This window comes from Sceloporus undulatus, chromosome 2 (genome assembly GCF_019175285.1).
Source record: "Sceloporus undulatus isolate JIND9_A2432 ecotype Alabama chromosome 2, SceUnd_v1.1, whole genome shotgun sequence".
NCBI classification, from domain to species: domain Eukaryota; kingdom Metazoa; phylum Chordata; class Lepidosauria; order Squamata; family Phrynosomatidae; genus Sceloporus; species Sceloporus undulatus.
This window is the reverse complement of record NC_056523.1, coordinates 58592056-58619077: the sequence shown is the minus strand read 5'-3', so window position 1 is coordinate 58619077 and position 27022 is coordinate 58592056. Positions and strand designations below refer to the sequence as shown.

Sequence of the window (27022 nt, the reverse complement as noted above, 5' to 3'; positions counted from 1 at the left end):
GTTTTCCAGAGATTAACTGCCTGGGGTCCTGCACTATGCAAATGTAAGTACATTTATCATCACATACTTAACAGTATCATAATATCATCACAGTCTACACAGTCTAACATGGCAAACAGAAGCGCTGTTTTCTGGACTTGATAAAGGTAAAGGTGATATGCTGAGAAGCTGCTAACACTTCTGTTTACAGATGTCACCTGAGGGATTGTCAATAACTAGGAATTGCATGGCCCTAGATTCCCGACACTAGCAAATTTTGTGCTGCTGAGTTAAACTACATAGAACTATTAGAAAGTGATAAACAAGACTATAAGAATGTGATAAACAACAAGAAATATGTAATGATGCTCATTAGATACTGCAATGGAATCTAGAGAGACATAGACAGAATTTGTGCTGTACTCCAATAAATTCCCACAAAATTCAGATCCTACCTTGTAAATGTCACTCACTATTGACATCACACAAATCATTATCAATCAGTCCTCTGCCCTCTATTTCTCAATTGGAGACAAATGTTATCTTGATAATAACACTGATTTACCTTGGGTAAGGATTATGGCATTATTTTTAATGTCTCTCAGACAGGTTTACAAAAGGCAAAAGAGATATTAATGGAAGTTCAGATAACTAAAGCCTAGAAAAGTTAAAATACAATTACACTATCAACGATACTACATGCAATTTAAAAATATGTGGTGTGTGTGTGTGTGTGTGTGTGTGCGCGCGCCTTCAAGTTGCCTATCAATTTATGGTGACTCCATACAGTTCATAGGGTCTTGTTAGACAAGGAATATTTGGAGATGGTTTTTCCAGTTCCTTCCTTCAAAATATAGCCTACAGCACCTGATATTCATTGGCAGTCTCTCATCCAAGTACTAACCAGGGATGAACCTGCTTAGCTTCCAAGATCATATGGGATCTGGTGCCTTTAAGATATTTAGGCTTATTTAAAAATATACTCTATTTTAAAAAGAACACAGAGACCATACAACCCATCCCACCCTTTTCCCATGAGCAGTCAGTTCCCAAGAGCCTGTTGAAAAACTGCCTGCTGCCAGAGGACATTATAGAAGGTGCCAGACTAGCCTTTCTGTGAAAGGAGTTACACATCAGGGATGTAATTCTTCACTAATTTTGATCTTGAAAGAAACACCAATTAATGATTTTAGCAATTTTTCCCCACTGTGAGAAAGTCTTGGAAAACTGTCCACTTGCTGAAGACAATGTACACTTTGGGACTTATTGTGCACAAAATAAGCATGTAGTATTTTTGCTCACAAAATAGGATCTTTTGCACAAAAAATCAGAAAAGTTTGTGCAGAAATATTATTTTGTATGCAAAAAAAAACCTGTTTTAAAGTACAAAAAAGGTGCAAATTTTGTGCAGAAAAAATCCTGAACTGCAAAGATTCTTATCAGTGCAGGATTTTTCTCATCAGAGCTTCCTGACACTTGAGAAGAACACTTCTTAAGCATTTCTCAAATATTTCTCAACATGGGTATCAGAGAAACAAGTCATGCCAGACAAACCTGATCTCTTTTTTTGATAAAATTACCAGCTTGGTAGATGAAGGGAATGCAGTTGATACAGTATATCTTGATTTCAGTAAGGCCTTTGACAAAGTTCCCCATGACATTCTTGCAAACAAGCTTGTAAAATGTGGGCTAGACAAGGCAACTGTTAAGTGGATTTGTAACTGGTTGACCGGACGAACCCAAAGGGTGCTCAACAATGGCACCTTTTCATCCTGGAGAGAAGTGACCATTGGGGTCCCACAGGGCTCTGTCCTGGGCCCAGTACTGTTCAACATCTTTATCAATGACTTGGAGGAAAAAATTGGGGGCATACTTATCAAATTTGCAGATGACACCAAATTAGGAGGAATAGCTAATACTCCAGAGGAGAGGATCAAAATTCAAAATGACCTGAATAGATTAGAAAGCTGGGCCACAGCTAACAAAATGAACTTCAACAGGGAAAAATGTAAGGTACTGCACTTAGGGCGGAAAAAGGAAATGCACAGATATAGGATGGGGGACACCTGGCTTAAGGAGACAACATGTGAAAGGGATCTAGTAGTCCAAGTAGACCACAAGTTGAACATGAGTCAACAGTGCGATGCGGCAGCTAACAAGGCCAATGCGATTTTAGGCTGCATCAATAGAAGTATAGTGTCTAGATCAAGGGAAGTAATAGTGCCACTATATTCTGCTCTGGTCAGGCCCCACCTGGAATATTGTGTCCAGTTCTGGGCACCACAATTCAGAAAGGACATTGAGAAACTGGAGCGTGTCCAAAGGAAGGTGACTAAAATGGTGAAGGGTCTGGAAACCAAACCCTATGAGGAACGCCTTAGGGAGCTGGGTATGTTTAGCCTGGAGAAAAGAAGGTTAAGAGGTGATATGATCGCCCTGTTTAAATATTTGAAGGGATGTCATATTGAGGAGGGAGCAAGCTTGTTTTCTGCTGCTCCAGAGACTAGGACCCGGAGCAATGGATGCAAGCTGCAGGAAAAGAGATTCCACCTCAACATTAGGAAGAACTTCCTGACAGTAAGGGCTGTTCGACAGTGGAACACACTTCCTCAGAGTGTAGTGGAGTCTCCCTCCTTGGAGGTCTTCAAATGGAGGCTGGATGGCCATCTGTCGGGGTTGCTTTGATCTGGATTTCCTGCATGGCAGGGGGTTGGACTGGATGGCCCTTGCGGTCTCTTCCAACTCTATGATTCTATGATTCTATGATTTTCCAATACTTATTTTTCCATCCTTATTGTAGAGGCTGGGAGCAACCACCAAGATCATCTCCCATGTTCCCATATTATGAAGGTAGTGGGACTTATTAGGGTACTTACTGGAGTAGTGGGAAAGAGAGATGGGCTTCTCCAAGATCTCAAAACACAAATATATTCCTATTTATTTATTTATGGGGGCATGTGATCCTTCAGATGCATAAGGCTTTATAAGTCTTAACAAACATTTAGAATTGTGTGCAGAAACAATGAAGTTGTATGTTCCCTATAATTAACCCATTAGTTTGGCTTCAGCTATGGTTTCCAAACACTTTTCAAAGGCAGTCCCATGCAGAGCATGTTTAGGAATGGGCACAGCAGGCACAACCATGACCACTACAGAAACATGAACATCCAGGCTCAGGGTCAAATCCAGGGGCTGAATCTGTTCGTTAACCTGATATAATCTGTTACCATTGGCTGATGGTATTAAATGTGTGGATAGCTTGGTCAATGGTATAAAACCACAGAGAGATTCAGCAGAACCAACAGGGTAATACCCCCTTTGTCTAGTTCCCAATGTAGGGCTGGTCCCTTTGGAGGCCATCTGCTCACTTCTCTAGCCTGAAAAAGGTGTATTCTGATGTTTTATGCTCAAACCTATTTAAAATTGGTAGTGGATTGAATAAAATTGATGATCAGCAAATATATAAGGCCTGTCTCACTAAAAAACATGCTGGGTCTTGCTAAGTGTTATGCTAGGGTGTGTGTATATGTGTGTGGAAAAATATATGTTCTAATCTAATTTTAAATTTTTTGATTGATTAATCTTGTTTTAACATTTGCATCTTGTGAATTTTTAACCAGGTGTTTTTAACTCACTGTAAGCCATTCTGAGTCCCAAACTGGAAGAAGATGAGATAGAAGAAACAACAACAACAACAACAACAAAAAACCAATTGTGTTGTTAACTTTTTGACTACTTCAGCTCTGTTGGAACACATTTGCCCTGGTCTTCAAGACTCCTTCATTTACACCAGTCTGAGTTTACACTGCAAGTCCAGAAATGCAAACCTGACATAAATTGAAGCCTACCTATATTGATTTTACTATTGTTAGCTGCCTTGTACACAATGTTCTAGAAAGGAAGGATATAAATTAAACAGTTAGTTAAAGTAAGAATTCTAGTTTTTTTTTACCTCAGACATATGATACCTCAAATACTGCACGAAATACTGCATGGCCAACACATGCATCTCCCTATATAAATTCCATAGCTGGTTTGATAAAAATCAGAAGAGCATGGATTGGGGAACAATCCATCCTAAATCAGAAGGAGGTTGTAGCTCACTGAGAAAGAACATGCCTTTGTATGCAGAAAGTCCCAGGTTTGATTCCTGGTATCTCAAATAATGTCAAAGTTTTCTAACAAGACCCCCTAAAGCCACTGACAGCTCAAACATGTAGCTCTGGTCTAGACGGACAAATAGCTTAATGGAAGAGAAGGCAGTTCTAACAGTTCTGTTTCATAGTGTTCCACCTAAGCCAAGACTCCTGTAGATATGATGTAGGAACAGGCATGCCCAGTACCAGGGGAATGAATGAGTGAAATTTAATCAGCCAGTCCTCACAAATAGCATAGGAAAGTTAATGATTGTGAATCAGGAGTGGGTAGTAGCTCTTGAAATTCTTAAAAAGAAAATGTTATCATGATGGTTAAAAGTGGGACTGAATTTTATCCACAGCTCAGCTCTAGAACCACAAAGCCAGGAACCAGAGAATCCATGATCCCATCCATTAGGGTGGCATCAAGCTCTACAGAATCAGAAACAGTGTTGCCAACAAGCCTTGAAGATATTCCCCAGAATATTACCAAAATCCCCAGAATTCCTCAATATTTTTTATTATTAATCAGTTTCAGTTTCACAAATTTAGATAAAGAGGAAAAGAATAAGGCTGCAGAAATAATTCAGTTTGACACCACTTGAATTGCTGTGGATCAATACTATGAAACTGAAATTTATAACTTTGTGAAAATTTAGCCTTCTCTGTCAGACAGCTCTGGTACCACAGCAAATTACAAATCCCATGATTCCACAGCACTAAACCATGGAAGTTGAAGTCATGTCAAACTGCATTATGTGTGCAGTGCTGATGCAGCCTAAGAGAACATTTCTTTGGCTCTTTCCAATGTTCATGACAAGACTGATATTTCTATTTCACCAGTCTTTCAAAGCATCTATATAAGACATTGAAGCTTGCATACTGTATCCTAGCCATATAAGAAGGAGCTATTATTAGTCACAGGGACTGAAAGGGGATGCCCCATTCATTAATACAGTGCATTCCTAACCTCTCTCATTCTTTCTTATTTAAATAAAAAATATATTTGCAATCGAGTTGCAATATATCAGAATGAGCTCAAAGTCTTCTCTCTCTCTCTCTCTCTCTCTCTCTCTCTCTTTTTTTTTTTTTTAACAGAAAATTAGTTTTACGTGACTTCTGGATTTTTCTTTGAACCATGATGGTGTTCAGCCAAGTGAAACTAATTGTACATTATATGAAAAGTTCTGTACTCTTTTACTTTGCATCCTTAGCAACAGATGTTTTGATTTTGACACTACAGCAAACATCTCTGAATTGTTTAATTTGCCATACTTAAAAGCTTAAAAATACCTATATATATGATTCATAATGCAGCATTTTTTCATCAATTAATTTTCTGAAAGTTTACAGCATTTGTACTAATTCTCTGTAACCAAATATGTTCTGGATCTATTCTCATGGAATCTGTATAGAATACACATTTGAAACACCTTTCAAACTAAGCAAAAACATCTTTCTACTATGCTGCAAGGCAAATGATTTTTAGATGTTTTGCATTTTTATGCTAAACAGAACAGCTGCAATTGATAAAAGGCAATCAAGCTAATTCTAGTCAATCAAGTCCAGGAGGTTTCTCAGCTCTTGTTTTTAAAATGCACTCTGCCTCACGCTCATTTTAAAAAATCTTTTACCATACATAGTGAAGAAAAACTCTATTGGTATTAACCGGTGATGATTTATAGGGCAATGATTCTTTTTCCTCACTGTATATCTCAAATTAAATAAAGTAACCTTGGATCAAGGCCAATTCATGCTTATAACAGACTTCTTTGCCATACTGCAGCAACCATCAAATGTGATGCGAAGTTACAAAAATGCCATGGTCACATGCCAGACAAACAACAGCTTTATGGAATACATCTGTCCCCATCCACAGGTAGACATCTCTCTTTCACTCTCTGTGATGTTCACCAGAAATTACCAAGATCTCCAGTGTGAAATGCAAAAAAGAAAGAAAGAAAAAAGCATGGACATTAAATAATCCAACAAACAAGCAAGCTAATTAATAATGATTAATTAGCCTGTCACTTGTCACAAACATCAACTGAATCCAATTATTTTGTACTCAAGGATACCCTGACCCAGGGACGTAGCCAAGGGGGGGGGTCTTGGGGTCCGGACCCCCTCTTCCATTAGAAAAATGTATGGTGTGTGCTGCTGCGCCGCCACACTCAAGCCCCATTATAATGGTGGCACTTAGTCTGGACCCCCCTTCCCAAAATCCTAGCTACGTCCCTGCCTGACCACATATGAAAGAAAATCATCATGTTAGCTTACTACTTTCAGTATTTAAACCTGTCCACCTTATTAAACTTAACCAGAGTCTTATACTGTACTATCCATGATAAATTTACACTGAGTTTTCATTAATGATGACCATGAAGAATTATGTCTAGCTACTTAGGATGATGCCCCTTTCCTAGGCGGTTCAGGGCCACAGCAACTGCATGCCGCAGCTCCAATCTGGCCTTTCAAGGGTGCGAAAAGGAGCGGCTAATAGCTCCTTTTTGTGCCCTCAAAACAGTGTCATAGCCACAGCAGCGCAACTATATGGCGTTCCTTTGGTGCTGCTTGATATGGATGCAGCGACAGAGGAGCGCCATGACACCGTGCACTGCGTGGAGCACCGTACGGCATCAGGACACCCTGGGGCAGAGTCAGGGCGTGCGTCATCTGAACGCGACGCCCTGACTGCCCCCAGGCCGGCCTTTCAGGCCGAGCTGTACAGGGCCTTATTTTCCATAGGTCAGTGCCCTTGTACTCCAAACAACCTACAATATATGAAAGCATCTTTTGATTTCAAGACCTACAATAAATGTATAAACGTGTGATAATACTTCTCTGTATCTTTTGTTTTGTACCAAATATATCTTCTTAAACAATCACACACTGAACTCTTGTGTAGCTAAATGTTTTTAACCTAAAGATATTAAAAACATGCATATAGCATGAAGCCATTCCCAATGTTTCTGCCATTGTGTGTACCTTATTTTGTGACAGTTCCCCATCAACCTATGGCAACCCCATGAATTTCATAGGGGTTTCTTAGGCAAAGAATACTCAGATGTAGTTTTGTCAGTTCCTTCCTCTGAAAAACAGCCTGCAGAACCTGGTATTCATTGGTGGCCTCCCATCCAAGAATTAACAAAAGCTGACCCTGCTCTGCTTCCAATATTAGACAAGATCTGGCACCTTTAAGCAATTATCATTTCCCAAATAGTAAGTATATATTTTAATTATCTGCTGTACAGTTTTATGCTCTTTACTGTTGTGACAAAGAGAGATAGACAGTAACTGGGATGTGTGAAGTGTCCTCCACATTGATCTTCAACCCCCAACTTCAGAGCCACCACAGAAAGTGATTCCCACAAACTAAGACTGATGTTCTTTGCTCATCACATACTTTCTGCAGTAATACAATTATGGGCACTGTTAACTAGATCTCCTCTCATTGCAAGATCAAACAGACATCATCATAGAGGTGATAAAATCAGCACAGCGAGGTAGGAAAATATCAGTCCAGAAGTGGAAACAGAGAAATCAAGGAACTGAAGCAAATTTAAATAAATAACATAAAAATTAAGAAAAAAGAACACAACATTAAAGAGCCTTCCAGCATTTCTCCGTAGGGAGAGGCGAGATATACAGTCTGCCCTTGCCTTATGCGGGGGATCCATTCTGGACACCAACACCCCCCGCATAAGGCAAAAAGCATGTATGCTCAATCCCCATTAGATATAATGGGGCTCGGGCTTGCCGCGCGACTCTGTGCGCATGGAAGCCGCCTATAATGAGCCCGTATATAGCGCAGGCTCACTGTATAAATAAATCTTATTATTACCATTATTATTATCATTATTATGGAATGGAGAGTACAGAACAGAGCTTAGTTTCATTTGGTTTTCAGAACATCTTTTTAATTAATTTCAACAGGATCAGTGGAGATAGAATCTAGCTACAGAAATGTATCTGTTAGACTGAAGAAAGCTGAACAATCCAGAGACATAGTTATGAAAGAACACATGACTGAGAGTTTAAAAAGCAATTCATTACAGATACTGGGTTGGGAAAAATCTTGCTTGAAGTTATAATCAAATGGCTTTTTTAACATGACATACCCAATATAAGTAACAAACTTGCATTAAAAGTAACAAACAATTCCAAAAAATGCCTTTCTGCATTTGCAGCCTAATCTACCTGCTCTAAACCTGCTCAAATAACATGGTCTTACAATTTTCTAGAACATCCTCAGATGTTGGCTTTCATTATTAACAGCATCTCCTTGAGGAAGAGATAAAGCAGAGCCCATAACGTCTCGAGTTGGGGTTTCTTTTAAAGCTGAAATATTTGGAATGGAGGGCTGAAAGATTTAAGCTTTCAAGTAGCCATGTATAAAAATATAATACAGTGAGTTAAAAAATAAAAGTATCCTTTTAATGTTCAATTGAAATCTAGTATCCTGTAACTTCAAACCATTAGGCCCGGTCCTACCCTCTTCGAAAGCAGAGAACAGACCTGTCCCTTCCTCTCTGAGACAGTCCTTGAAGTATTAAAAGTGTGCAATCATGTCAGTCCTCAATCTTCTCTTTACCATGATTTCATGCTATGGAATTGTGGGATTTACAGTTTAGTGAGGAATATTTAAAATTATTAGCAAAGAGTTGTAGTCCCTCACCAGACTACAGATTCCAGGATTCCACAGGATGATGTCACATCAGTTACAGTAGAATACAGCACTATAATTGTGTGGTGTGAAAGGGCAGAATGGGCAACTGGTAAGGTTATTGAATGGTGGATTTATATGTGACAGAGATTAAATGTGCTCAAGACCAGTGTCATGCCCTGCTTGTGCTCTGAGACTGAGGATCAGATGAAGAGGCTAAGAGCCCAGGGAGCATGCCAGAGTAGCCCTAGGAGCCTGCAGCCAGCACAGGGACCTAGCTCCCAGCAGTCACAGGTGCCAGGTTCACCACAGCCTCCCCACTCCCCCAGAGGATGAACCATACTTACTAGAACCGACCCCCGCAGAGAGATGCCAGAAAAAAATAGATGTTGGCATTTTTTGCTGTTTAATTAGCAGGCTGTTAACAGGAACCACCTGCAAGATCTGAATGGGCTATAAATATCCTAACATCTCTTAGTCCAGCATGGCTGACAACTATCCATCTTCCTTGGGAAAAGTCTCACTGTTCTATTGTTCCTGGATTGATCGCCTATTGACTTGAACTCTGCCTGGACTCTAACTATATTTTCTGTTTACCCCTTTGGATTGCTGTACCTGACTGACTTGTGAAGGACCTTGATTAACAACTACTGCTTTCACTGCACCCACCTTGGTGAGCCAAGCTATTTCTCTCTCTTTGCTTAAAACGTTGAAGTTTTGAACTAGGACTTTGTCTAGCTTCTCAAGGGAAAACAGGACAACCACTTCACAGTGGTAAGTTAACAAACAATGCCAAGAGATATTCAAAGGAAATTCAAGTAACTTTCAGCCAAGCCTTTCACCTATGCATATTCCACTGCCTAAACAATCTGTTCTCCTCAAAGCTTAGGACTTCAGTTCAATCCTGAGAGGGGGTTGTTTTCTTTATAAAACTTGACTATCCCCAAATTGCCAAATATAATGGTGCATTCACCAATGTAATCCTTTCCTCTGTATTACAGGACCATTATCAGAGAGTTCCCTATAAGGATCGTGTTTGTCCTTGTTTGGAGAGTTTTATAGAGGCTATAACTCACATCCGTTTCTCTTGCACTTTTTATAAGGATGTGAGGTTGAGATTAATTATATCTCTCCTATCTAAATTCCCAAGAAGATCTAGGAATTGGTACTTGGTTTATTTCCTAGGTGATTCCAATAAAAGCATAACAGAAACAACAGTAAAGTTGTTGGGGTTTTTTTGCTGCTATGAGATTTTTACTTACACACATGTATAACAAACAGACCTGTCTAGTAGTAAAATATTACTATATTTAATGCTGTTTTTTAAACTTTAAATTAATGCTTTTTTATTATGTTTAAATATTTAAACTTGTTTTTATTACTGCATTCTCTCTGCTAACTTATTTAACAAATGTTATTTTATATTAAACTGTATGATAGCAAGTATTTTTTAATACAAATGTATTTTATTGTACTGTTTTAATATGCATTCTTCAGATGGAACTACCTACTTTTCTGCTACCAGTTGTGATCGACATTAAATGTGATTAGACAAATTCATTAGCTATTCTTGATCTGATCCAGTGTGGCTTTTTCTATGATCTTAACTGATTCAACATTATAGTCCAGGTCCTAGTACATTTTGTGATAGATCCAGGGAATTCCTTCCTAAAATATGTAGGCTTGCAATGAATGGGTAGTTCCACAATGCTCATCTGCTGTCAATCAAAGATCTATGTTCTTTAATGATGTAACTGAAAGAACTCTGTGGATGCACAAGCAAAATGATATTATTATTTATTTATTGTTATTGATAAATTTACAAGGTTTAGGTTGAATTGTTTGACTATGTGTTAGCCTTCATTATATCTAATTGGATTTGTATTCCATCACATCTCATTAGATCCTTGGGCAGTGTACAGTAGTATACTGTAGTAATAGTATGAAAGACTAAGGGTGCATCTCCATTGTAGAAATAATGTAGTTTGAGCCCACTTTTGGTGCAGTAGGCCCATCCTATGGAAGAATGCCAAAGAGTGCTGGTGCATCACCAAACTACAAATCCTAGGATTCATAGAATGTAGCTATGGCAGTTAAAGTGGTGTCAAACTGCATTATTTCTACAGTGTTGGTGAACCCTTAGGCAATGTGTGCCTATATATAAGAATGCACAATGATGCTATTCTTTAAAAAACCTGAAACTTACAAATCTGTTTCTCAATCCATACTTGGACATAATGCAGCTAAAATCTGCCTTCACTGGCAACAGCTCCTCCTCCTCTGCAGCAAAACATCCACAGCTCAGTTCCCTTTTTCCCTCTCCCACTAGAGGCTGGGCATCATCGTGGCAAACCCGTCTGGACATGGGCGCTTTAAACAAAGATAGCATATTACTTCCATACCATTCTCTTAAACTTTTTTTCAGCCAAGACATTCTTTTGCCTACACACTCCCCCTGTTTGTTTTACTTTTAATAAACAACTGTAACAACCTATGTTTTTTTCTCATCACATAATCAAAATATTCTAATTTTTTGTAATGTATGTGTTTTATGGTTTCTTGGTCTTTACATTAAATCAGTAGAACAAACCACTTTACTCACAGAAGGCTCCCGCAGCTCTCCTCCTCTGAGAAGGAAAAGCACAGATGTCTCCTCTTTTAAAATATTTGCTTCCCCCCTAGGACCCCTAGAAGCAAGCAAAGCATATAAGAAAGCGCTTGCAGCTGTGTTTTGACTGTTCAAGGAAAGGTTGCCAGCTCTTCTTTAAAAGGTTTGCTCACTGAGGTGCTGAGATGGAAGGTGGTTTGCTCCTGAAATTTGGTAGTAAGCCATGATGGTTCAAAGGACAGGTGTGAAGAGACACTGGCAGACTGGAATGTTCACAGCCAACTGGAGTCAGGCTGGCAAAAAGGTGAGGGTCTACCTGATGAGTGGCTATAAAAAGGAAGAGGAGCCACCAAGAAAGGATGAGTCTGTCAGGCCTGCTGAGGCAGGAATGTGTCTCAGAAGTGCCAAGAATGAAGTTGAAACTAAGGATTTAGCCTTGAGGGGGATTCAAGATTCCCATATAGGGAGGAGGGATTTGGGAAGGATAGAAGAAGTCCTGGGAAATCAGTTTAAATTGAGAAGTGGAGAGCCAGTGAAGGGAAGGCTCAGATCCACATTATTTGGCAGAATTGTAATTTATGAATAAAGCTAGAGGTTTATAGAAAGTGAAGAGGTGGAAGGAGTGTGGAAAGAACTAAAACACAGTTGAAGAGTAACTGAAGTCCTTGAGTGAACTGAAACAAAGTCTATTTGTAATCAGTGAAGTAATGTACACTTTGTAACCATAAGCTTTGGGAAGTAGTTATCAAAAGAGAAACCAACAATAAATATTTTTCATAATTTTGTGCATGATACAAGAATTTTGTGCAGTGAGCCATCAGAAAGCAAAGGTGTCACTTTCTGCCACCCATGAGTATTTTGGAGTATTTGGAATTTTGGAATTCCAGATAAGGGAAACTAGACCTGTATTTGTATTCTCTAACAAAATATCCAGCTGTAACTAGAATCTGCAGGATGAGACTGATTTAAAGTTAACTGATTTAAAGTTAACAGAAGTGATGGCTGAGACAGATTTGATATATGTGGTATGAACAAGTGGAAAATACCAAAAATGATAATTGTTGAATCAATTATTTTGGGAAATAAGTCTTTCCAAAGCAAAATTAGCCTACATTTCAAAGAGGTTTGATAAATTCTTACAAAAATATATTACTTAGCATTTTGCCTTTGAAGAATTTTCCATGATGTTCATTTAAAATAAAAACTATTATTTTGATAAAGAACCTACTCATTAACTTGTGTCTCCTTTCAACTGTTTTTAAAAGGTCCTGCTATATTTAACAAGGTGTCACTGTATACAGTAGCAGTTTACTGCAGTTTTTTTCTCAAGTATGCAACCACAACTTTCATGAACCACTGTTTTCAACAACTATAATTTCTTCCCACATCAACTAAGAACAAAAATAGTTGTTCCCACATGTTAGTGCCAAACAGTCCATAGTCTTTTTATTTACTTTGGGCTGCCCAGAGGACTCACCACAGCAAAGTTCTGAAGTCCATCTACACAAAAAAGCAGTTTTTGCCTATGCTCTTCTCACTCCCTGAAGACATGAGAGTGCACTGTTGCACTTCATCTATTCATATCAGTCAGAGAAAACTATTTGAAATTCACAGATAGTTTAGTCTTCATCAAAATACTACTGTCTTTAGCATGGTAATCAAATGTGCCTATGGACTAAACTACATATTATGATGGGAGATATGAAACTGGATTTCTGACTGTTTGATGTCATGATATTACTTAAGGCAACTGTAGGGAGGGAGGGAGGGCATATCACCCATGGGTCAAATGACCCACTAGCTCCAGAACTCCTGTGCTCCTTCCGTCCTTCTTAAAACTCAGAGTCAATATGGTCTGGTTAAATGGAAGTTTTATCCTATAGTTGCAACCAACAGTTCACGTCTGGCCTCATTCAAGCATAGGCATGATTACAAACCTTTTTTAAATAATGCTTTATCTCAATTCCAGCAACTGTTAATATCTGGGGAATAACTCAGGGACTTTCAGTCGCTTCTTGTTCATGCTTCTGCCAGTTTTTCCTTAGCTCTGATTCTTTCAACCCCTTATGCCACCATTATCTTACAAGTCCAAACTGAGTCTTACTGCCCTTGGAGCTCACCTAGGACTACTGGATTCAGGAGCTGCTGGACTCATGCCATTGGTCCTTACCAAACAGAATGAATGAGGGCTTATTCCAAATTGGGTGAAGAAATCTCTCAGAGGGGCATAATCAGCTGCAGGACTAAGGCTGATATGTTGGGGTTTCTCTCATGTAACATTGCAGTCATCTTTCCCTTCCTGTCTGGCTCTTTCTCTCTCAGCTTCCTGATTATTTCTGCCCACTCCCATTCCTCATCTCCCCCCACTCCGACCCCATCTCCTTCCTAAATTTGCCCTCTTCTTGGCTGCATACTCTTTCTCATTCCCTATCCTACCCCCAAAGCAGCTCTCTTCTATATTCCCACTACATGACTGAACCTCTGGGCAGCACCAGAGTCTGTCAGCTTGTCCTTTGGAAGATCACAGCAGCCAGAGCGGGGAGAAATTCCCCATTATAGTCCCAGCAGGTCTGCCAAGCCATCACAGACTGATTTTTCCAAAGCCGCTCAATGAGCTTTATGACTATCTAGGTCATAGTGGCCCCATACAGACAGGCCAAAATAAAGCTGCTTCGGGTCACTTTGGAGGTATGCTGTTTAAATGATGCATGCATCCTAAAAGTGCGGAAGCCGTGGCAAGGAAAAGGCAGAATATAAATAAATACTATTATTATTATTATTATTATTATTATTATTATTATTATTATTATGACCAGCAAAATGGAAATCATGTAAAAAGAGGAGGCTGGTGAAAGAAACAGTCATCTCTGAATACATTAAAAAAAAAACCTTTCCACTGGTTTCTAGGAGATGCAATATATTTTTATTTGCTTATGCAAAATGTACTTGACATAGTTGCTTCATTTCACCTGTGCATATTGTTAGCTATGAATGAAAAGTATAAGAACCTATCATTTTTCTTTCTACCTTATTCCTGCTTTTGGAAGGTATACGTGAACTATAGATTGTTGTTGTTATCCACCCTCAAGTCATTCTCAACCCACAATGCCCCAGTAGATGAAACATCCCCAAGATTCCCCCATCCTCCTCTTCTCAGTTCCTGGAAATTCATACCCATGACCTCTTTTTTAGAGTCCATCCATCTAGCATGCCGCTTTCCTTTTTTCATAGAATCACAGAATCATAGAGTTGGAAGAGACCACAAGGGCCATCCAGTCCAACCCCCTGTCATGCAGGAAATCCAAATCAAAGCATCCCTGACAGATGGCTATCCAGCCTCTGTTTGAAGACCTCCAAGGAAGGAGACTCCACTACACTCCGAGGGAGTGTGTTCCACTGTCGAACAGCCCTTACTGTCAAGAAGTTCTTCCTAATGTTGAGGTGGAATCTCTTTTCTTGCATCTTGCATCCATTCTAGTCTCTGGAACAGAAGAAAACAAGCTTGCTCCCTCCTCAATATGACATCTCTTCAAATATTTAAACAGGGCTATCATATCACCTGTTAATCTCCTCTTCTCCAGGCTAAACATCCCCAGCTCCCTAAGTCGTTCCTCATAGGGCATGGTTTCCAGACCCTTCACCATTTTAGTCACCCTCCTTTGGACATGCTCCAGTTTCTCCACATCCTTTTTAAATTGGGGTGCCCAGAACTGGATGCAATATTCCAGGTGGGGCCTGACCAGAGCAGAATAGAGTGGCACTATTACTTCCCTTGATCTAGACACTATACTTCTATTCATGCAGTCTAAAATTGCATTGGCCATGTTAGCTGCCGCATCACACTGTTAACTCATGTTCAACTTGTGGTCTACTTGGACTCCTAGATCCCTTTCACACGTAGTCTTGTTCAGCCAGGTGTCACCCATTCTATATCTGTGCATTTCATTTTGCTGCCCTAAGTGCAGTACCTTACATTTCTCCATGTTGAATTTCATTTTGTTAGCTTTGGCCCAGCTTTCTAGTCTATTTGGGTCATTTTTGAATTTTGATCCTGTCCTCTGGGGTATTAGCTACTCCTCCTAATTTGGAGCCATCTGCAAATTTGATAAGTATGCCCCCAATTTTGTCCCCCAAGTCATTGATAAAGATGTTGAATAGCACTGGGCCCAGGACAGAGCCCTGTGGGACTCCGCTGGTCACTTCTCTCCAGGATGAAAAGGAGCCATTGTTGAGCACCCTTTGGGTTCGACCGGTCAACCAATTACAAATCTATGTAACAGTTGCCTTGTCTAGCCCACATTCTACAAACTTGTTTACAAGAATGTCATGGGGAACTTTGTCAAAGGCCTTACTGAAATCAAGAAATACTATATCCACAGCATTCCCTTCATCTAACAAGCTGGTATTTATCAAAAAAAGAGATCAGATTTGTCTGGCATGACTTGTTTCTCTGAAACCCATGTTGACTTTTTGTGATTATGGAATTGCCTTCTAGATGTTCACAGACTCTCTGTTTAATGATTTGCTCTATCTTTCCTGGTATTGATGTCAGAATAACTGGATGGTAATTGTTGGGATTGTCTTTTCCCCCTTTTTTTAAGATGGGGACAACGTTTGCCCTCCTCCAGTCTGCTGGGACTTCTCCTGTTCTCCAGGAGTTCTCAAAGATTATTGCCAATGGCTCCGATATTACATTTGCCAGTTCTTTTAATACCCTTGGATGGAGTTCATCTGGTCCTAGAGACTTATATTCATTTAGGTTAAACAGGTATTCCTGTACTATCTCTTTACTTATTCTGTGCTGAAATTCCCCTATTCTGTCCTCTGCTCCTTTATCCTCACATTGAGCAACCTTTGCCTTTTCTGAGAAGACTGAAGATTTTTCCATTTCTTATACATGTCCCGTTTAAAGTGTAACTCAGTTGAAGGTTCCTTAGTCATCCATCCTGGTTTTTGGCTGTCCATGGTATCCTCAGCACTCTTCTTCAGCACCACATTTCAAATAAATTGATTTTCTTCCTATCCACTTTCTTAACTGTCCAGCTCTCATATCCATACATGGTAATAGCGAATACAATGGCTCGTGTGATTCTAATTTTCGTGCTTAGTTGTATATCTTTACATTTTAGGATCTTTTCTAGACATTTCATAGCTGCCCTCCCCATTCTTAGTGTTCTTACGATTCCTTGACTGCAGTTCCTGCTCCAATCAATGTTTGATCCTAGGTATTCAAATTCCATTTTTGAGAATGAAATATATGGCAGACATCATTAAAATGAATTTTCCTTCTGAAGATACTCATTGCTTTATGCAAGCCAAAGTGTGGATGGCACAAAATCATTTGAAATGTAAGCAAACATACTCCTTCTTTATTATTGCTTGCTAATATAATTTCAGATAAAGAAAATCATTGTGCAAATATCACTTGATGCAAACATGTATTTGTCTTACACCAAGGTTGTGCTTTCTGTTCTATTCTGAAACAACACTTCTGAATTAAACCTAAGAACCTATTACACATATGGAGACTCTCATTGCCATCTGATTCCTTCAGAAAAAAGGTGCCTTTAATGTATTCAGCACTGCTGCCAAAAGGCTCTTGCACATGAACAATTACAGCTAATTTTAACCAAATTGCTTCCTGTGAGAAGTGGACATCATTAAGAAACTTTCTCCATTTCCTTTTAGAAAAAAGTCTTAAAGACAGAACATAAAGGTCTTTGTGATACTTTCCAATAAAATCATTAGGCTCACACTACTTACTTCAAAGGATAGGTTGGAAATCACCTAGCCCTCAGTGAAGTATATAAAATAGCATGCTGTGCTTCAAAGCTACATCAATTTATTAGGAGATTTCATTATTTAAGTGTGACATAAATTGTTCAAAAAGTAATCTAAGTTGTGTATGAGGAAGACTAAAGATTTTTGTACCAATATCTACACATCACAACTATCTATTGTTAAAAGTGCTATAATTATATCCACTATTAATAACGTAAAAATTCTAATTAAATGAATAACATTGATCTAAATCCAAATACTAATCCCAAATAAACCTGACCCACTGAATCAATGTGAACTTGGCAATTCAGAACATCAAGTTCCTTTGATTCAATAAGTATTCTTCATTTGGGAATAAATTCGACATTGTTATTTTAAAAGGACACAAAAGGTGTATAACAGTTCCTCTAGTCTAGACCCCTGTAATAAGGTGTGATCCATCATATCTAACCCAGTCTCTTTATTTAACTACTTCATGTTTATATAAAAGCTTCCAATTCAAGCTAATAGTAGGCCCTGACACGAATGAGATATTAGACACTTGTTTCTCCCTCCCTTTATTATCCTGCAAGCCATTAGCTTTCATTTCGTTCATACTAGTTGTTCAGCAAATCATTGGCTGAAAGGCAAAGCTGACACAGTTCATTATTCCAGTACTCCATAAAGAAAATTCCATCTAATTGGCTTTCTTTTTTCACTCCTATAACATTTGATTTGGAGGCCCAGTGGTTAAAGGAAGAATGGAAGGAGAGTGAGCCATAAACATATATAGCCACATTGTTGGAGTAAAAGACAAGCACAACATTCTTGGTAATGTTGGTTGCATAATGGTGGCAACAGCTGTTACCAAGCCCAGGCATAGAACAGGGTACAAATCCAGACATGGGATGGCCCACCTGCTATGTGTGTGCACCTCCCCATGTCACCTGGGAGTGAACCAGGTCCACCATCACTCCTCAAACTGGGCTTTCAGCTTCACCAACAAGATCCCTTCAAGGATTCCCAAAGTGGGGAAAATAGCAGCTAGACCTCATTCCCCCAACCCCAGATAATCTAGATTAAAGATGAAACCATCTTTTAGAGTTGTAACAAGGCAAATGAGAAAATAAGTGAACATGTAGAGGAAATTCAATGAGAACAATTTAAATGTGAAGATACACAAGCCAAGCACGACAAAATTGAAAAGAAGAGGGGAAACAACCAGAGCCAACCAAGTGCCAGCTGCTCAGTGAGACATCAGGCCTACACCGTATGCACAGGCCAAAAGGCTCATGCTTCCCACTGGACTCACATTGTCCTAATAGAACAGGGGTAGGCAACCTTTTTGAACCGGGGGCTGGGTTGGTGTCCCCCAGACAACGGGGGGGCCGAAGCCAAAAATAAATAAATAAATAAATAAATAAATAAATAAATAATATAGGACAACATTTTAAAATGTAGGACATTTTTAAAAATGGAGGACATGCAAAAAAATTGATGATTTTTTTAAAATGTTAATATAAATGCATGTTTCTTAGGCATGATCAAAATGGAGGGCATTTGGGCATTATTCCTAGACAGATGGCAGAAATGGACTTCCCTTTCTGGCCAACTCCCCCTCCCCCCCATTCCAAACAGCACATTTGGGCATTGAACATGGCTTTACTAACCATGGCCATCTCTTGCATATTTCAGCGCTTATTGCATACCAACTCTTTGGGTTTCACACTGAACATGGGTTCACATGGCTATGCATATTGAACATGTCAAGGTGGTTTTACAGTTCTTGCACCAAGTGCACTTCTCTGAAGTGTGTACTTGGTCAAGGGACTTTGGTTTTTCTTCACTGCGCATGAGTTTGTAAAAATCAGAGCAATTTACATTGGCCTTGCCTCAGAGGCTTGCTGATAGCAATATCACCATTAAAGAACCAAAAACACACAGAAAAGGCACTTTGGAAAGTCACACTCTCTTGGCTTCAGAAACAGTATGTGCATGCCTCTCAAGCTGACTCTCATCATCATCATCATCATCATCATCATCATCACACTATCATTGTCAAAACAAGGGAGACTTGTTAGCATTAAAAGCACCCAAAATAAAAATGTTAAAAACCTTGAGGCCACTGGCCATTCACCACCTCTTCCTTCCTCCTCTTCCTCCTCCTCCTTCTGCTCCCCCTCCTCCTCCTCTTCCTCCTCCTCCTTCTGCTCCCCCTCCTCCTCTTCTTCCTCTTCTTTCTTCTCCTCCTGCCCCACCCTCCTCCCCCCTCCTCCATGCACCGTGCAGCCTGGGGGCGGGGCGGAGGAGGCAGAGGAGAAGGAGGTGGGTGGCGCGGGGAGGCAAGGAGGGCGGCGCGGGCCCGTGTGGAGAGGCGGGGAGGGCGGTGCAGGCCCGCACGGAGAAGCGGGGAGGGCAGCGCAGGCCCACGCGGGGAGGCAGGGAGGGCGGCGCGGGGCTTCCCCCTTTGCCTCCTCTGCCCCAGGCCGCGCGGCCCTCCTCTTCCTCCTCCGCACGGTGGAGGAGGAAGAGGAGGGCAGCGCGGTCAAGTGGCCCAGGAGGAGGAGGAGGTGGAGGCGGCGGAGGCGGAAGGACCGGGCCGGGGGTTGCCAACTCCTGTATTAGAATGATGCAATCCATTAGCCCTGAGCCAGGATCAGGCAGACCAGATGCAGATCCAGTGGACCTGGACTGACTGTGGTCCAAAGGGGTCCCTTCTTCTGGGAGAAAGGCAGCATACAAATGATATGAAATGAAATGAAATGAAGTTGTATAGTAGTATATGGTTTTTTATGCTGTTTGTAACCTGTATTGTGCTGTATCTTATTTTGTTGTAAACCGCCGTGGTCATAGGAACGGCGGTATATAAATAACATTTCATTTCATTTCAAGTTGATCCAAAAAGAATAGCTATTTGCTGCTGAGTTTCTAGAAAAATCCACGGTGACAGCCAGCAGATCAGACAGCCCCGGTCCTGCTTCCACTATCATGTCTGCTCAGATGAGTCCCATCACACCATGTGATTTTAAAAAAGGGAACCTAGTCACGTAGGTGCAGCCAGGAACCTCATTTCTACTCTTACAGGCCATGATGTGGGTTTCTGAGCAGATGCAACAGTGGACACAGTTACAGGGCATGCAGCAGTAGTGGTCTATGGCACTGCAGGGGGCAGGCACCCACCCACCACTGTGCCAGCTGAGCAACTGACCCAGGGCAGGATAGCATGGGCTTGACTGACTATTTGCTTAGGGCCATCTGCTTAAGCACCCCAGAAAGACCAGAGAGGAGACAATGTTGCAAATAAACTTGTATTTTGAAATATGTATGGTTTTCTGTTCCTCCAGCAATTTTATTTAGCATTCCTTTATTTGTAAGCACATATAATATAAGAAATGTTTTCTAACAGCACTGCTTTCTCCCCAGTTAGGAAAAAAAGAAAAATGGATAACATGTTGTCCCATTAAGTCTATGAGACGTGATGTTGGAGAAAAAGTACTGTTCTTTAAAAGGAAGTCATTATTCTAAGTAAGACATCTCCATTAGCAAACGATATCTCTCTTCATGAAGGGCCACCTTCCCCGAGGCACACTTAGGAGTTAAAAATTATAGACAGATTAGATTATTTCAGCCAAGATCACCAAAATAACCATAAACCCTGATGCAAGCTAGCTAAACAGTTCCTAACTACTCATGATGTAGATGGGTTTTGTAGACACTGGTATTCATGAGGATAGCTAGGAGTCTGGATGCTTTTGTCCAATCTCAACCAGCTTCCCCAGGAGGTCCTGCCCCCAAACATCCCTTTGTTAGAGTCTCTTTAGAATCTGCCTCATGGTCCTTTCTCAAGTTTTTATAACCTGTGCAATAAAGAATCTCAAAGGTTTGTGCTTTGGCCAATCTGGCCATCTCAATGGGCAACTGCTCTCTCATAATGTGATGCTAAGCTTCATTAAATGTAACTTAACCTTATCACATTATTAACCCTTTGTTACCTAGAAAGAAGACTATTTGTGCTGCGCAGATAATGGAAGAACCTCCATTATCACAGCATGGAATTAAGTGATGATGTTCATGGTTCTCATCTGCTGCAGTACTTGAGTTTTAAAAAGTCTAAAGGAACTTCAAATGTCTCCCACATAATGTATTGTTTGGCCCCAAGTTGCAAGTATCTGTACTGTTCCTTTAACACATTTTTTCTGACATGCAAGTGACTTGGTTTTTCCCCCCATACAAATGTATATATTCTTCTGAACTGTGTGCCAATTCCAAATGTACAACTAAAGCAACTATATAAAAGAGATAAATGAAAGCAAATGCACTAAATACTAGCAGCAAGGGGGAAATTAAATTGTTTGTGCATACGCATATTATAAGTTTCCTGACAGAATCTTCCAAGTTGTAAAAAAGTCCACCTGCTATCAGAGTCAGTAGATATTTTTCCAAGCATTAAAGGGTTGGTCTTGGCATCAGTGACTAGCTCATGCTATGTTACTTCTTTGTAACAATTTTTTAAAAGGCCGTCTTTTGTCTTCAGCACAGAATTGTAACCAATCCAAACTTTTTAATTCTGACACACTCCATTACCTAAACATTTATATTGCATTAGATGCTAATAAAATACCTTACCTCTGTCTGAAGTATGGCAGCTCTCTGTTCTTTGGCAGTAAGCGACTCTTTAAGCACTTCAATGTGTTGCTTGCAATCTGAATTCTGATTGCTAAGGGTTTCAAGCTTTGTTTGTAAGGCAAGAAGTTCTGACTCTTTCTTTGAAAGCTCCTGCTTCAGCTGGTCAATCTAAAATTTAAAAAGCAACAACATTCAGTTCAACAACTTCTGTGTTCTACTATCTTCCTGAATTCAGAAAGAGCCATAAAGACAAAAGGGAAACTAACAAGTCAAAATAAATTTGTAGAAATTCACAGATAATCAGCATAAATAGTCAATCTGAAAAACTTAACAGTGATTTTTCATAATGAATTCCAAGTTCTGTCTTACAACATTCAACAGACACAGGCCCCAATACTTTAATCAGGGGAGACTGAGCGGTCCCTTTATATGCATTAATCATGCAATGGCTGTCCAACATTGAAACAGCAGAAACAAAGGCCACTGGCTTCAGTTTCCAAGTTGAGCAATCCCTACCCTGTATTTCTGTATGTATGGACTGAGGAAGCCCAGGGGTGTAGAGATTTTTTTGCATGTGGTTACTTATGTCAGATGTCCATGCTCCACATGTGAAGGCTAGACAGAGGTTTACCTGTTACATTGTGTGATCCCTTTCCTGCAATTAGCATGTGACAAGGAGTTGTGATGCCTTTAGGCATAACACATGTTCTCTGAAAGATGGTTTCCGGTGGGTTCATATCACAACATGACTGTGATATTAAAAGAGTGGCATCCATGTGAATCCTGGCCACAATCCAAAAGATAGGGTTTCAACTGAGGCAGAGTGTTAAATGTGACCCCAATGCTAAACAATTAATCCATGGCTAAGTGGCTCTCTTAACATAACTTAATCTTTAAACAGGACACATGGTTTTTGTGATTATCTACATTTCAGAACTTAGTGAAGAATTCATCTTTTTTTTTGCGATGGACTATGGACAATAGAAAGGGAGATGAAAGGGGGATTCATTGTATGAATCCACTTCACAAATTAGAAAGTAACATGTGGTCTGGGCAACTACATATACTTTATTTCCACAATCTTCCCTGTCTTGACAGGAGTAGAATAAAAATGGAAACTGTATGTCAAGGTCATATGTGACTTCCTGTTGTTGACTGGACTATCCTTGTCCAGAAGGATGAATTCCTGAACTCACATCCCCATGTGTCATCTGGTTCATTTTAAACAGAACTAAAAACTGCTGAGTTGGGTCAAGGGCACATCCATTTTTCGATACATGAAATTATATGGATTCAGGCTGGCACACCACAGTATTCAAAAAACTGAGGTCTCAAAGCTGGAAGATATGCATAGGAGCCCTGGTGGCGCAGTGGTTAAATGTCTGTACTGCAGCCACTCACTCACAAACCATAAGGTTGTGAGTTCAATACCAGCAAAAGGGCTCAAGCTCCACTCAGGCTTGCATCCTTCCAAGATTGCTAAAATGAGTACCCAGATTGTTGGGGGCAATTAGCTTACACTTTGTAAACTGCTTAGGGAGTGCTTAAGTGCACTGATAAGAGGTATACAAATGTACCTGCTATTGCTAGGTGCCTTAAAATTAGATTTTGTTCATGACAACAAAACAGGTCATCTTTGAAGATGTTTACTGGGAGAAAATTCAGCTGTCAAAAATCATTATGGATTTGCATTACCAAAATTACAGTACACTTGACCTTACATTTTCCTCAGGTTTTCCTAAGGCACACACTTAAATGAGGAATGCCAAGATGTGTTTCTGTTGTGCATAAGGGAATGCTGAAGCAATCTTCTCCATTAGTGAGATTCAGTTGATCCCAAAGCTACAGTTTGAGTATTTAAAACTGGAAAGGTAGCCAACAAATTCTGGGTTTTGATCACAAGTTTATACCTAACCCACATGCTCCAGATTAAGAACGTACAATATTTATCATTTGCAATACTACAGAGTCAGATGTTATAGGAAAATATTTCTTACAGGTCCTGCACTTTTATTTCAGTTCACCATATGAAATGAATTCTTTTACAATCACATCCAAAAGGTATCTCACACAATTATATATAAACACATTTGTATGTGTAGCATATTTATAGTATATGGAATTTTCACTTTTCTTCAATATACTGAACATTTGTTATTAATACTTAGCATTAATTATATGTAAAACTTTTAAAAAATCAGCTAGAGCACTGTGAATCTTAAAAACAAACAAACCAATCTAAAAACAAACAAACCAAGAGGAGGAGAAATGGCAATGTATATATAATCTGGATGCATAAAAATAAGGATGATGATTTCAGAAACGAATTAAGAGTTAAAGGTGAAATTATAATATTCAACTTACTCAAAAGCATATCATCTTTCTTTTTTTAAAAAAATGACAAATATCCCTCATTAGCTTACGACATTCTAAGTAGTTACAGCTAAAAAGCCAAAGCTCAACTTAAAAAAATAAGATGAGAGTAATTCCACAACACTGAAATGAAGAGAAACTGAAAAGAAAGTTTAAACCAATATAAACTGTGTAGCATGTGTTTTATATGAGTCTCATATGGCTACTAAACAAATGTATTGACAAATATCTTCCTAAATTTTATCAATTATAAAATCTGCCTCTGATAAACAGTCAGTCAAGGAACAAGCTGTCATTTTCACTGCAGATATAGAATCATAGAATCGTAGAGTTGGAAGAGACCACAAGGGCTGTCTAGTCCAACCCCATCTTGCCATGCAGGAAATTGCAATCAAAGCATCCCCAACATATGGCCATCCAGCCTCTGTTTAAAGACCTCAAAGGAGGGAGATTCCACCACTCTCTGGGGGAGTGTATTCCACTGTTGAACAGCCCTTACTGTCAGGAAGTTCCTCCTAATGCTGAGGTGGAATCTCTTTTGCTGGAGCTTGTATCCATTGTTCCGGGTCCTAGTCTCTGGAGCAGCAGAAAACAAGCTAGCTCCCTCTTCAATATGACATCTCTTTCAGTATTTAAACAGGACTATCATATCACCTCTTAACCTTCTCTTCTCCAGGCTAAACATACCCAGATCCCTAAGTTGTTCCTCATAAGGTATGGTTTCCAGACCCTTCACCATTTTAGTCACCCTCCTTTGGACATGCTCCAGTTTCTCAACATCCTTTTTTAATTGTGGTGCCGAGAACTGGACACAGTATTCCAGGTGGGGCCTGACCAGAGCAGAATATAGTGGCACTATTACTTCCCTTGATCTAGACACTATACTTTTATTGATGCAGCCTAAAATCACATTGGCCTTGTTAGCTATGAATTCATATGCTATGAATTCTGCTCATTATCAAGCATCTCCAACTAAATGATTTGCAAACGGGCAGAAAACTGAACCAGGTACACTCTTCTAAATAATAATAATAATAATAATAATAATAATAATAATAATAATATCCTGCCTCACCCTGCAGGAGAGTATCTAAGGCAAGTTAGAATAACTAGGCTTTCTCTAGTTGACTATCTAATGTTCAAAAAAAGATAAAAGGCTAGGACTATTTTTTAAATATATAAAATTAGTTTTTTAGGCAGATTGAGATGTAAATTCATTAAAACCCTAGTTTATATTTTCCATTTCACTACCTACTGAATATACTCAACTATAAGTCGACCTCGTGTATTATAAGTTTAGGGCAAGTTTTGGGGTAAAAATTACGGATTTTGCTATGACCCACAGATAAGTCAAGGGTAAAATTTAGGGGCATATAGCAAAGGATCTAATGGTTGAAGCAAACCAAAACAATGAACTTACCAAATTCCAACCGACATGATTCTTCGTGCTTATTTTTAAGGCTGGATGAATGAGAGAGTAGAGGGGGGTCAGAGTTTCCAGGACATATTATACTCTTGCTTTTCACCAGGGGATGGTTCCTTCTTTGGATAAGTCGACTCAGTCTTTTTGGGTCAAACTTTTGACCTAAATATCTAAACTTAGGCAGGTTATAGACCGCCCATTTGGGGCGGTCTGGACCCGCCCCTTTCCCCAGAGTATCGGGGCTTCAGTGGCTACACTGGCAGCCGCTGAGGCCCTGATCCGCCGCTTTTCAGGCTGCGGGGAAGCAGCAAAACGACGCTTCCCCGCAGCCTGAAAAGGGGTGTCCTTGCGGCTTCAAGCCCCAAGGACACCCCGCGGTGGACGGGGAGGGGGAGAAAGGGGCCGCTTGGCCCCTTTCTCCCTTGCTTCGCTGGGCGCAGCCGTCTGAAAGCTGCGCCCAGCGAAGCAAAGCGGCGCCGCGGACCAGGAAGGACGTCATTTTATTTTATTTTATTTTTTGCAATAATGACACCTAAATAAAGATTTTTAAAAATGTGGCCATAAGGCAGAGTTCATTCTCAGATGATAACTAGGGTACAAAGTATAATTACAAAAGGTGTCATCATCAATGAAAAAAGGTGTCTCAACAAGTCTCAATATGTTGAGACACCTGCCCAAAACTCACTCAAGACAGTGAAAAGACTAGCAATTTTATATTTCCTTTCATTTTCATTGGTATGTGTAAAACATTTGATTTTGCACAAAAAGTGTGTTTTGCAGAAAATCCCACTTTACACTAATATGTTTCTTTGTTAAAAAAAACCTGCACAAAACAATAAAAAAATCAGGAAGTTCTTTAAATTCATAAATGGGGAAAGAACAAAGAAACTCTCATATTTTCCCAGATAAGACAGTTTTTATTCAAGTTATGAAGAAATAAATGGAAACACACTCAAATACATACATTTGACTATAAATATAGATAGACTGATTTGAAAAAACTGTACAGCCACATAATAGTCAAGGAAGCCAATATGTGTAGAAATGCCTACATTAAGAAAACAAATAGAAAAAGTGCATTACAAAGTATAGAATGAATTCTATGTGAAAAGAAAAACCAACCTTGCAACAGGACATTCAGAAACACACATGCTGTTAGATTTTCACATCACAGGGTTATAAACCGCCGCTTTACGGTGATCTGCCACCGCCGCTGTTTGCTCCGTGAGGGAGCCGCTGCAGTCAAACCGTGCGGCTCCCTTACAGAGCAAAAAAGAAGCTCCAAAATGGAGCTTCTTTCTGCGGCGCAGCTATGATGCCGCGAGGCGCCGCTGGCGCACTCGCGATGTCATAAGTGCCACGACACGTCTGGACACTATGTGTCCAAGACGTAAACATGGCGGCGGCCATCTGGAACGGCCGTCGCCAAAAAATACGTAGTGACTACGTAT

At 39.8% G+C, this 27022-nt stretch overlaps 1 protein-coding gene across 1 annotated transcript in view; it reads right to left on the bottom strand.

Annotated features, from left to right (window-relative positions):
- Nucleotides 1–27022, bottom strand: part of ERC2 (ELKS/RAB6-interacting/CAST family member 2) — a 765920-nt gene that overhangs the window by 494800 nt on the left and 244098 nt on the right. The window contains 1 exon segment of the mRNA XM_042454903.1: nt 21776–21943. Coding sequence (XP_042310837.1) covers nt 21776–21943 — 168 coding nt within the window.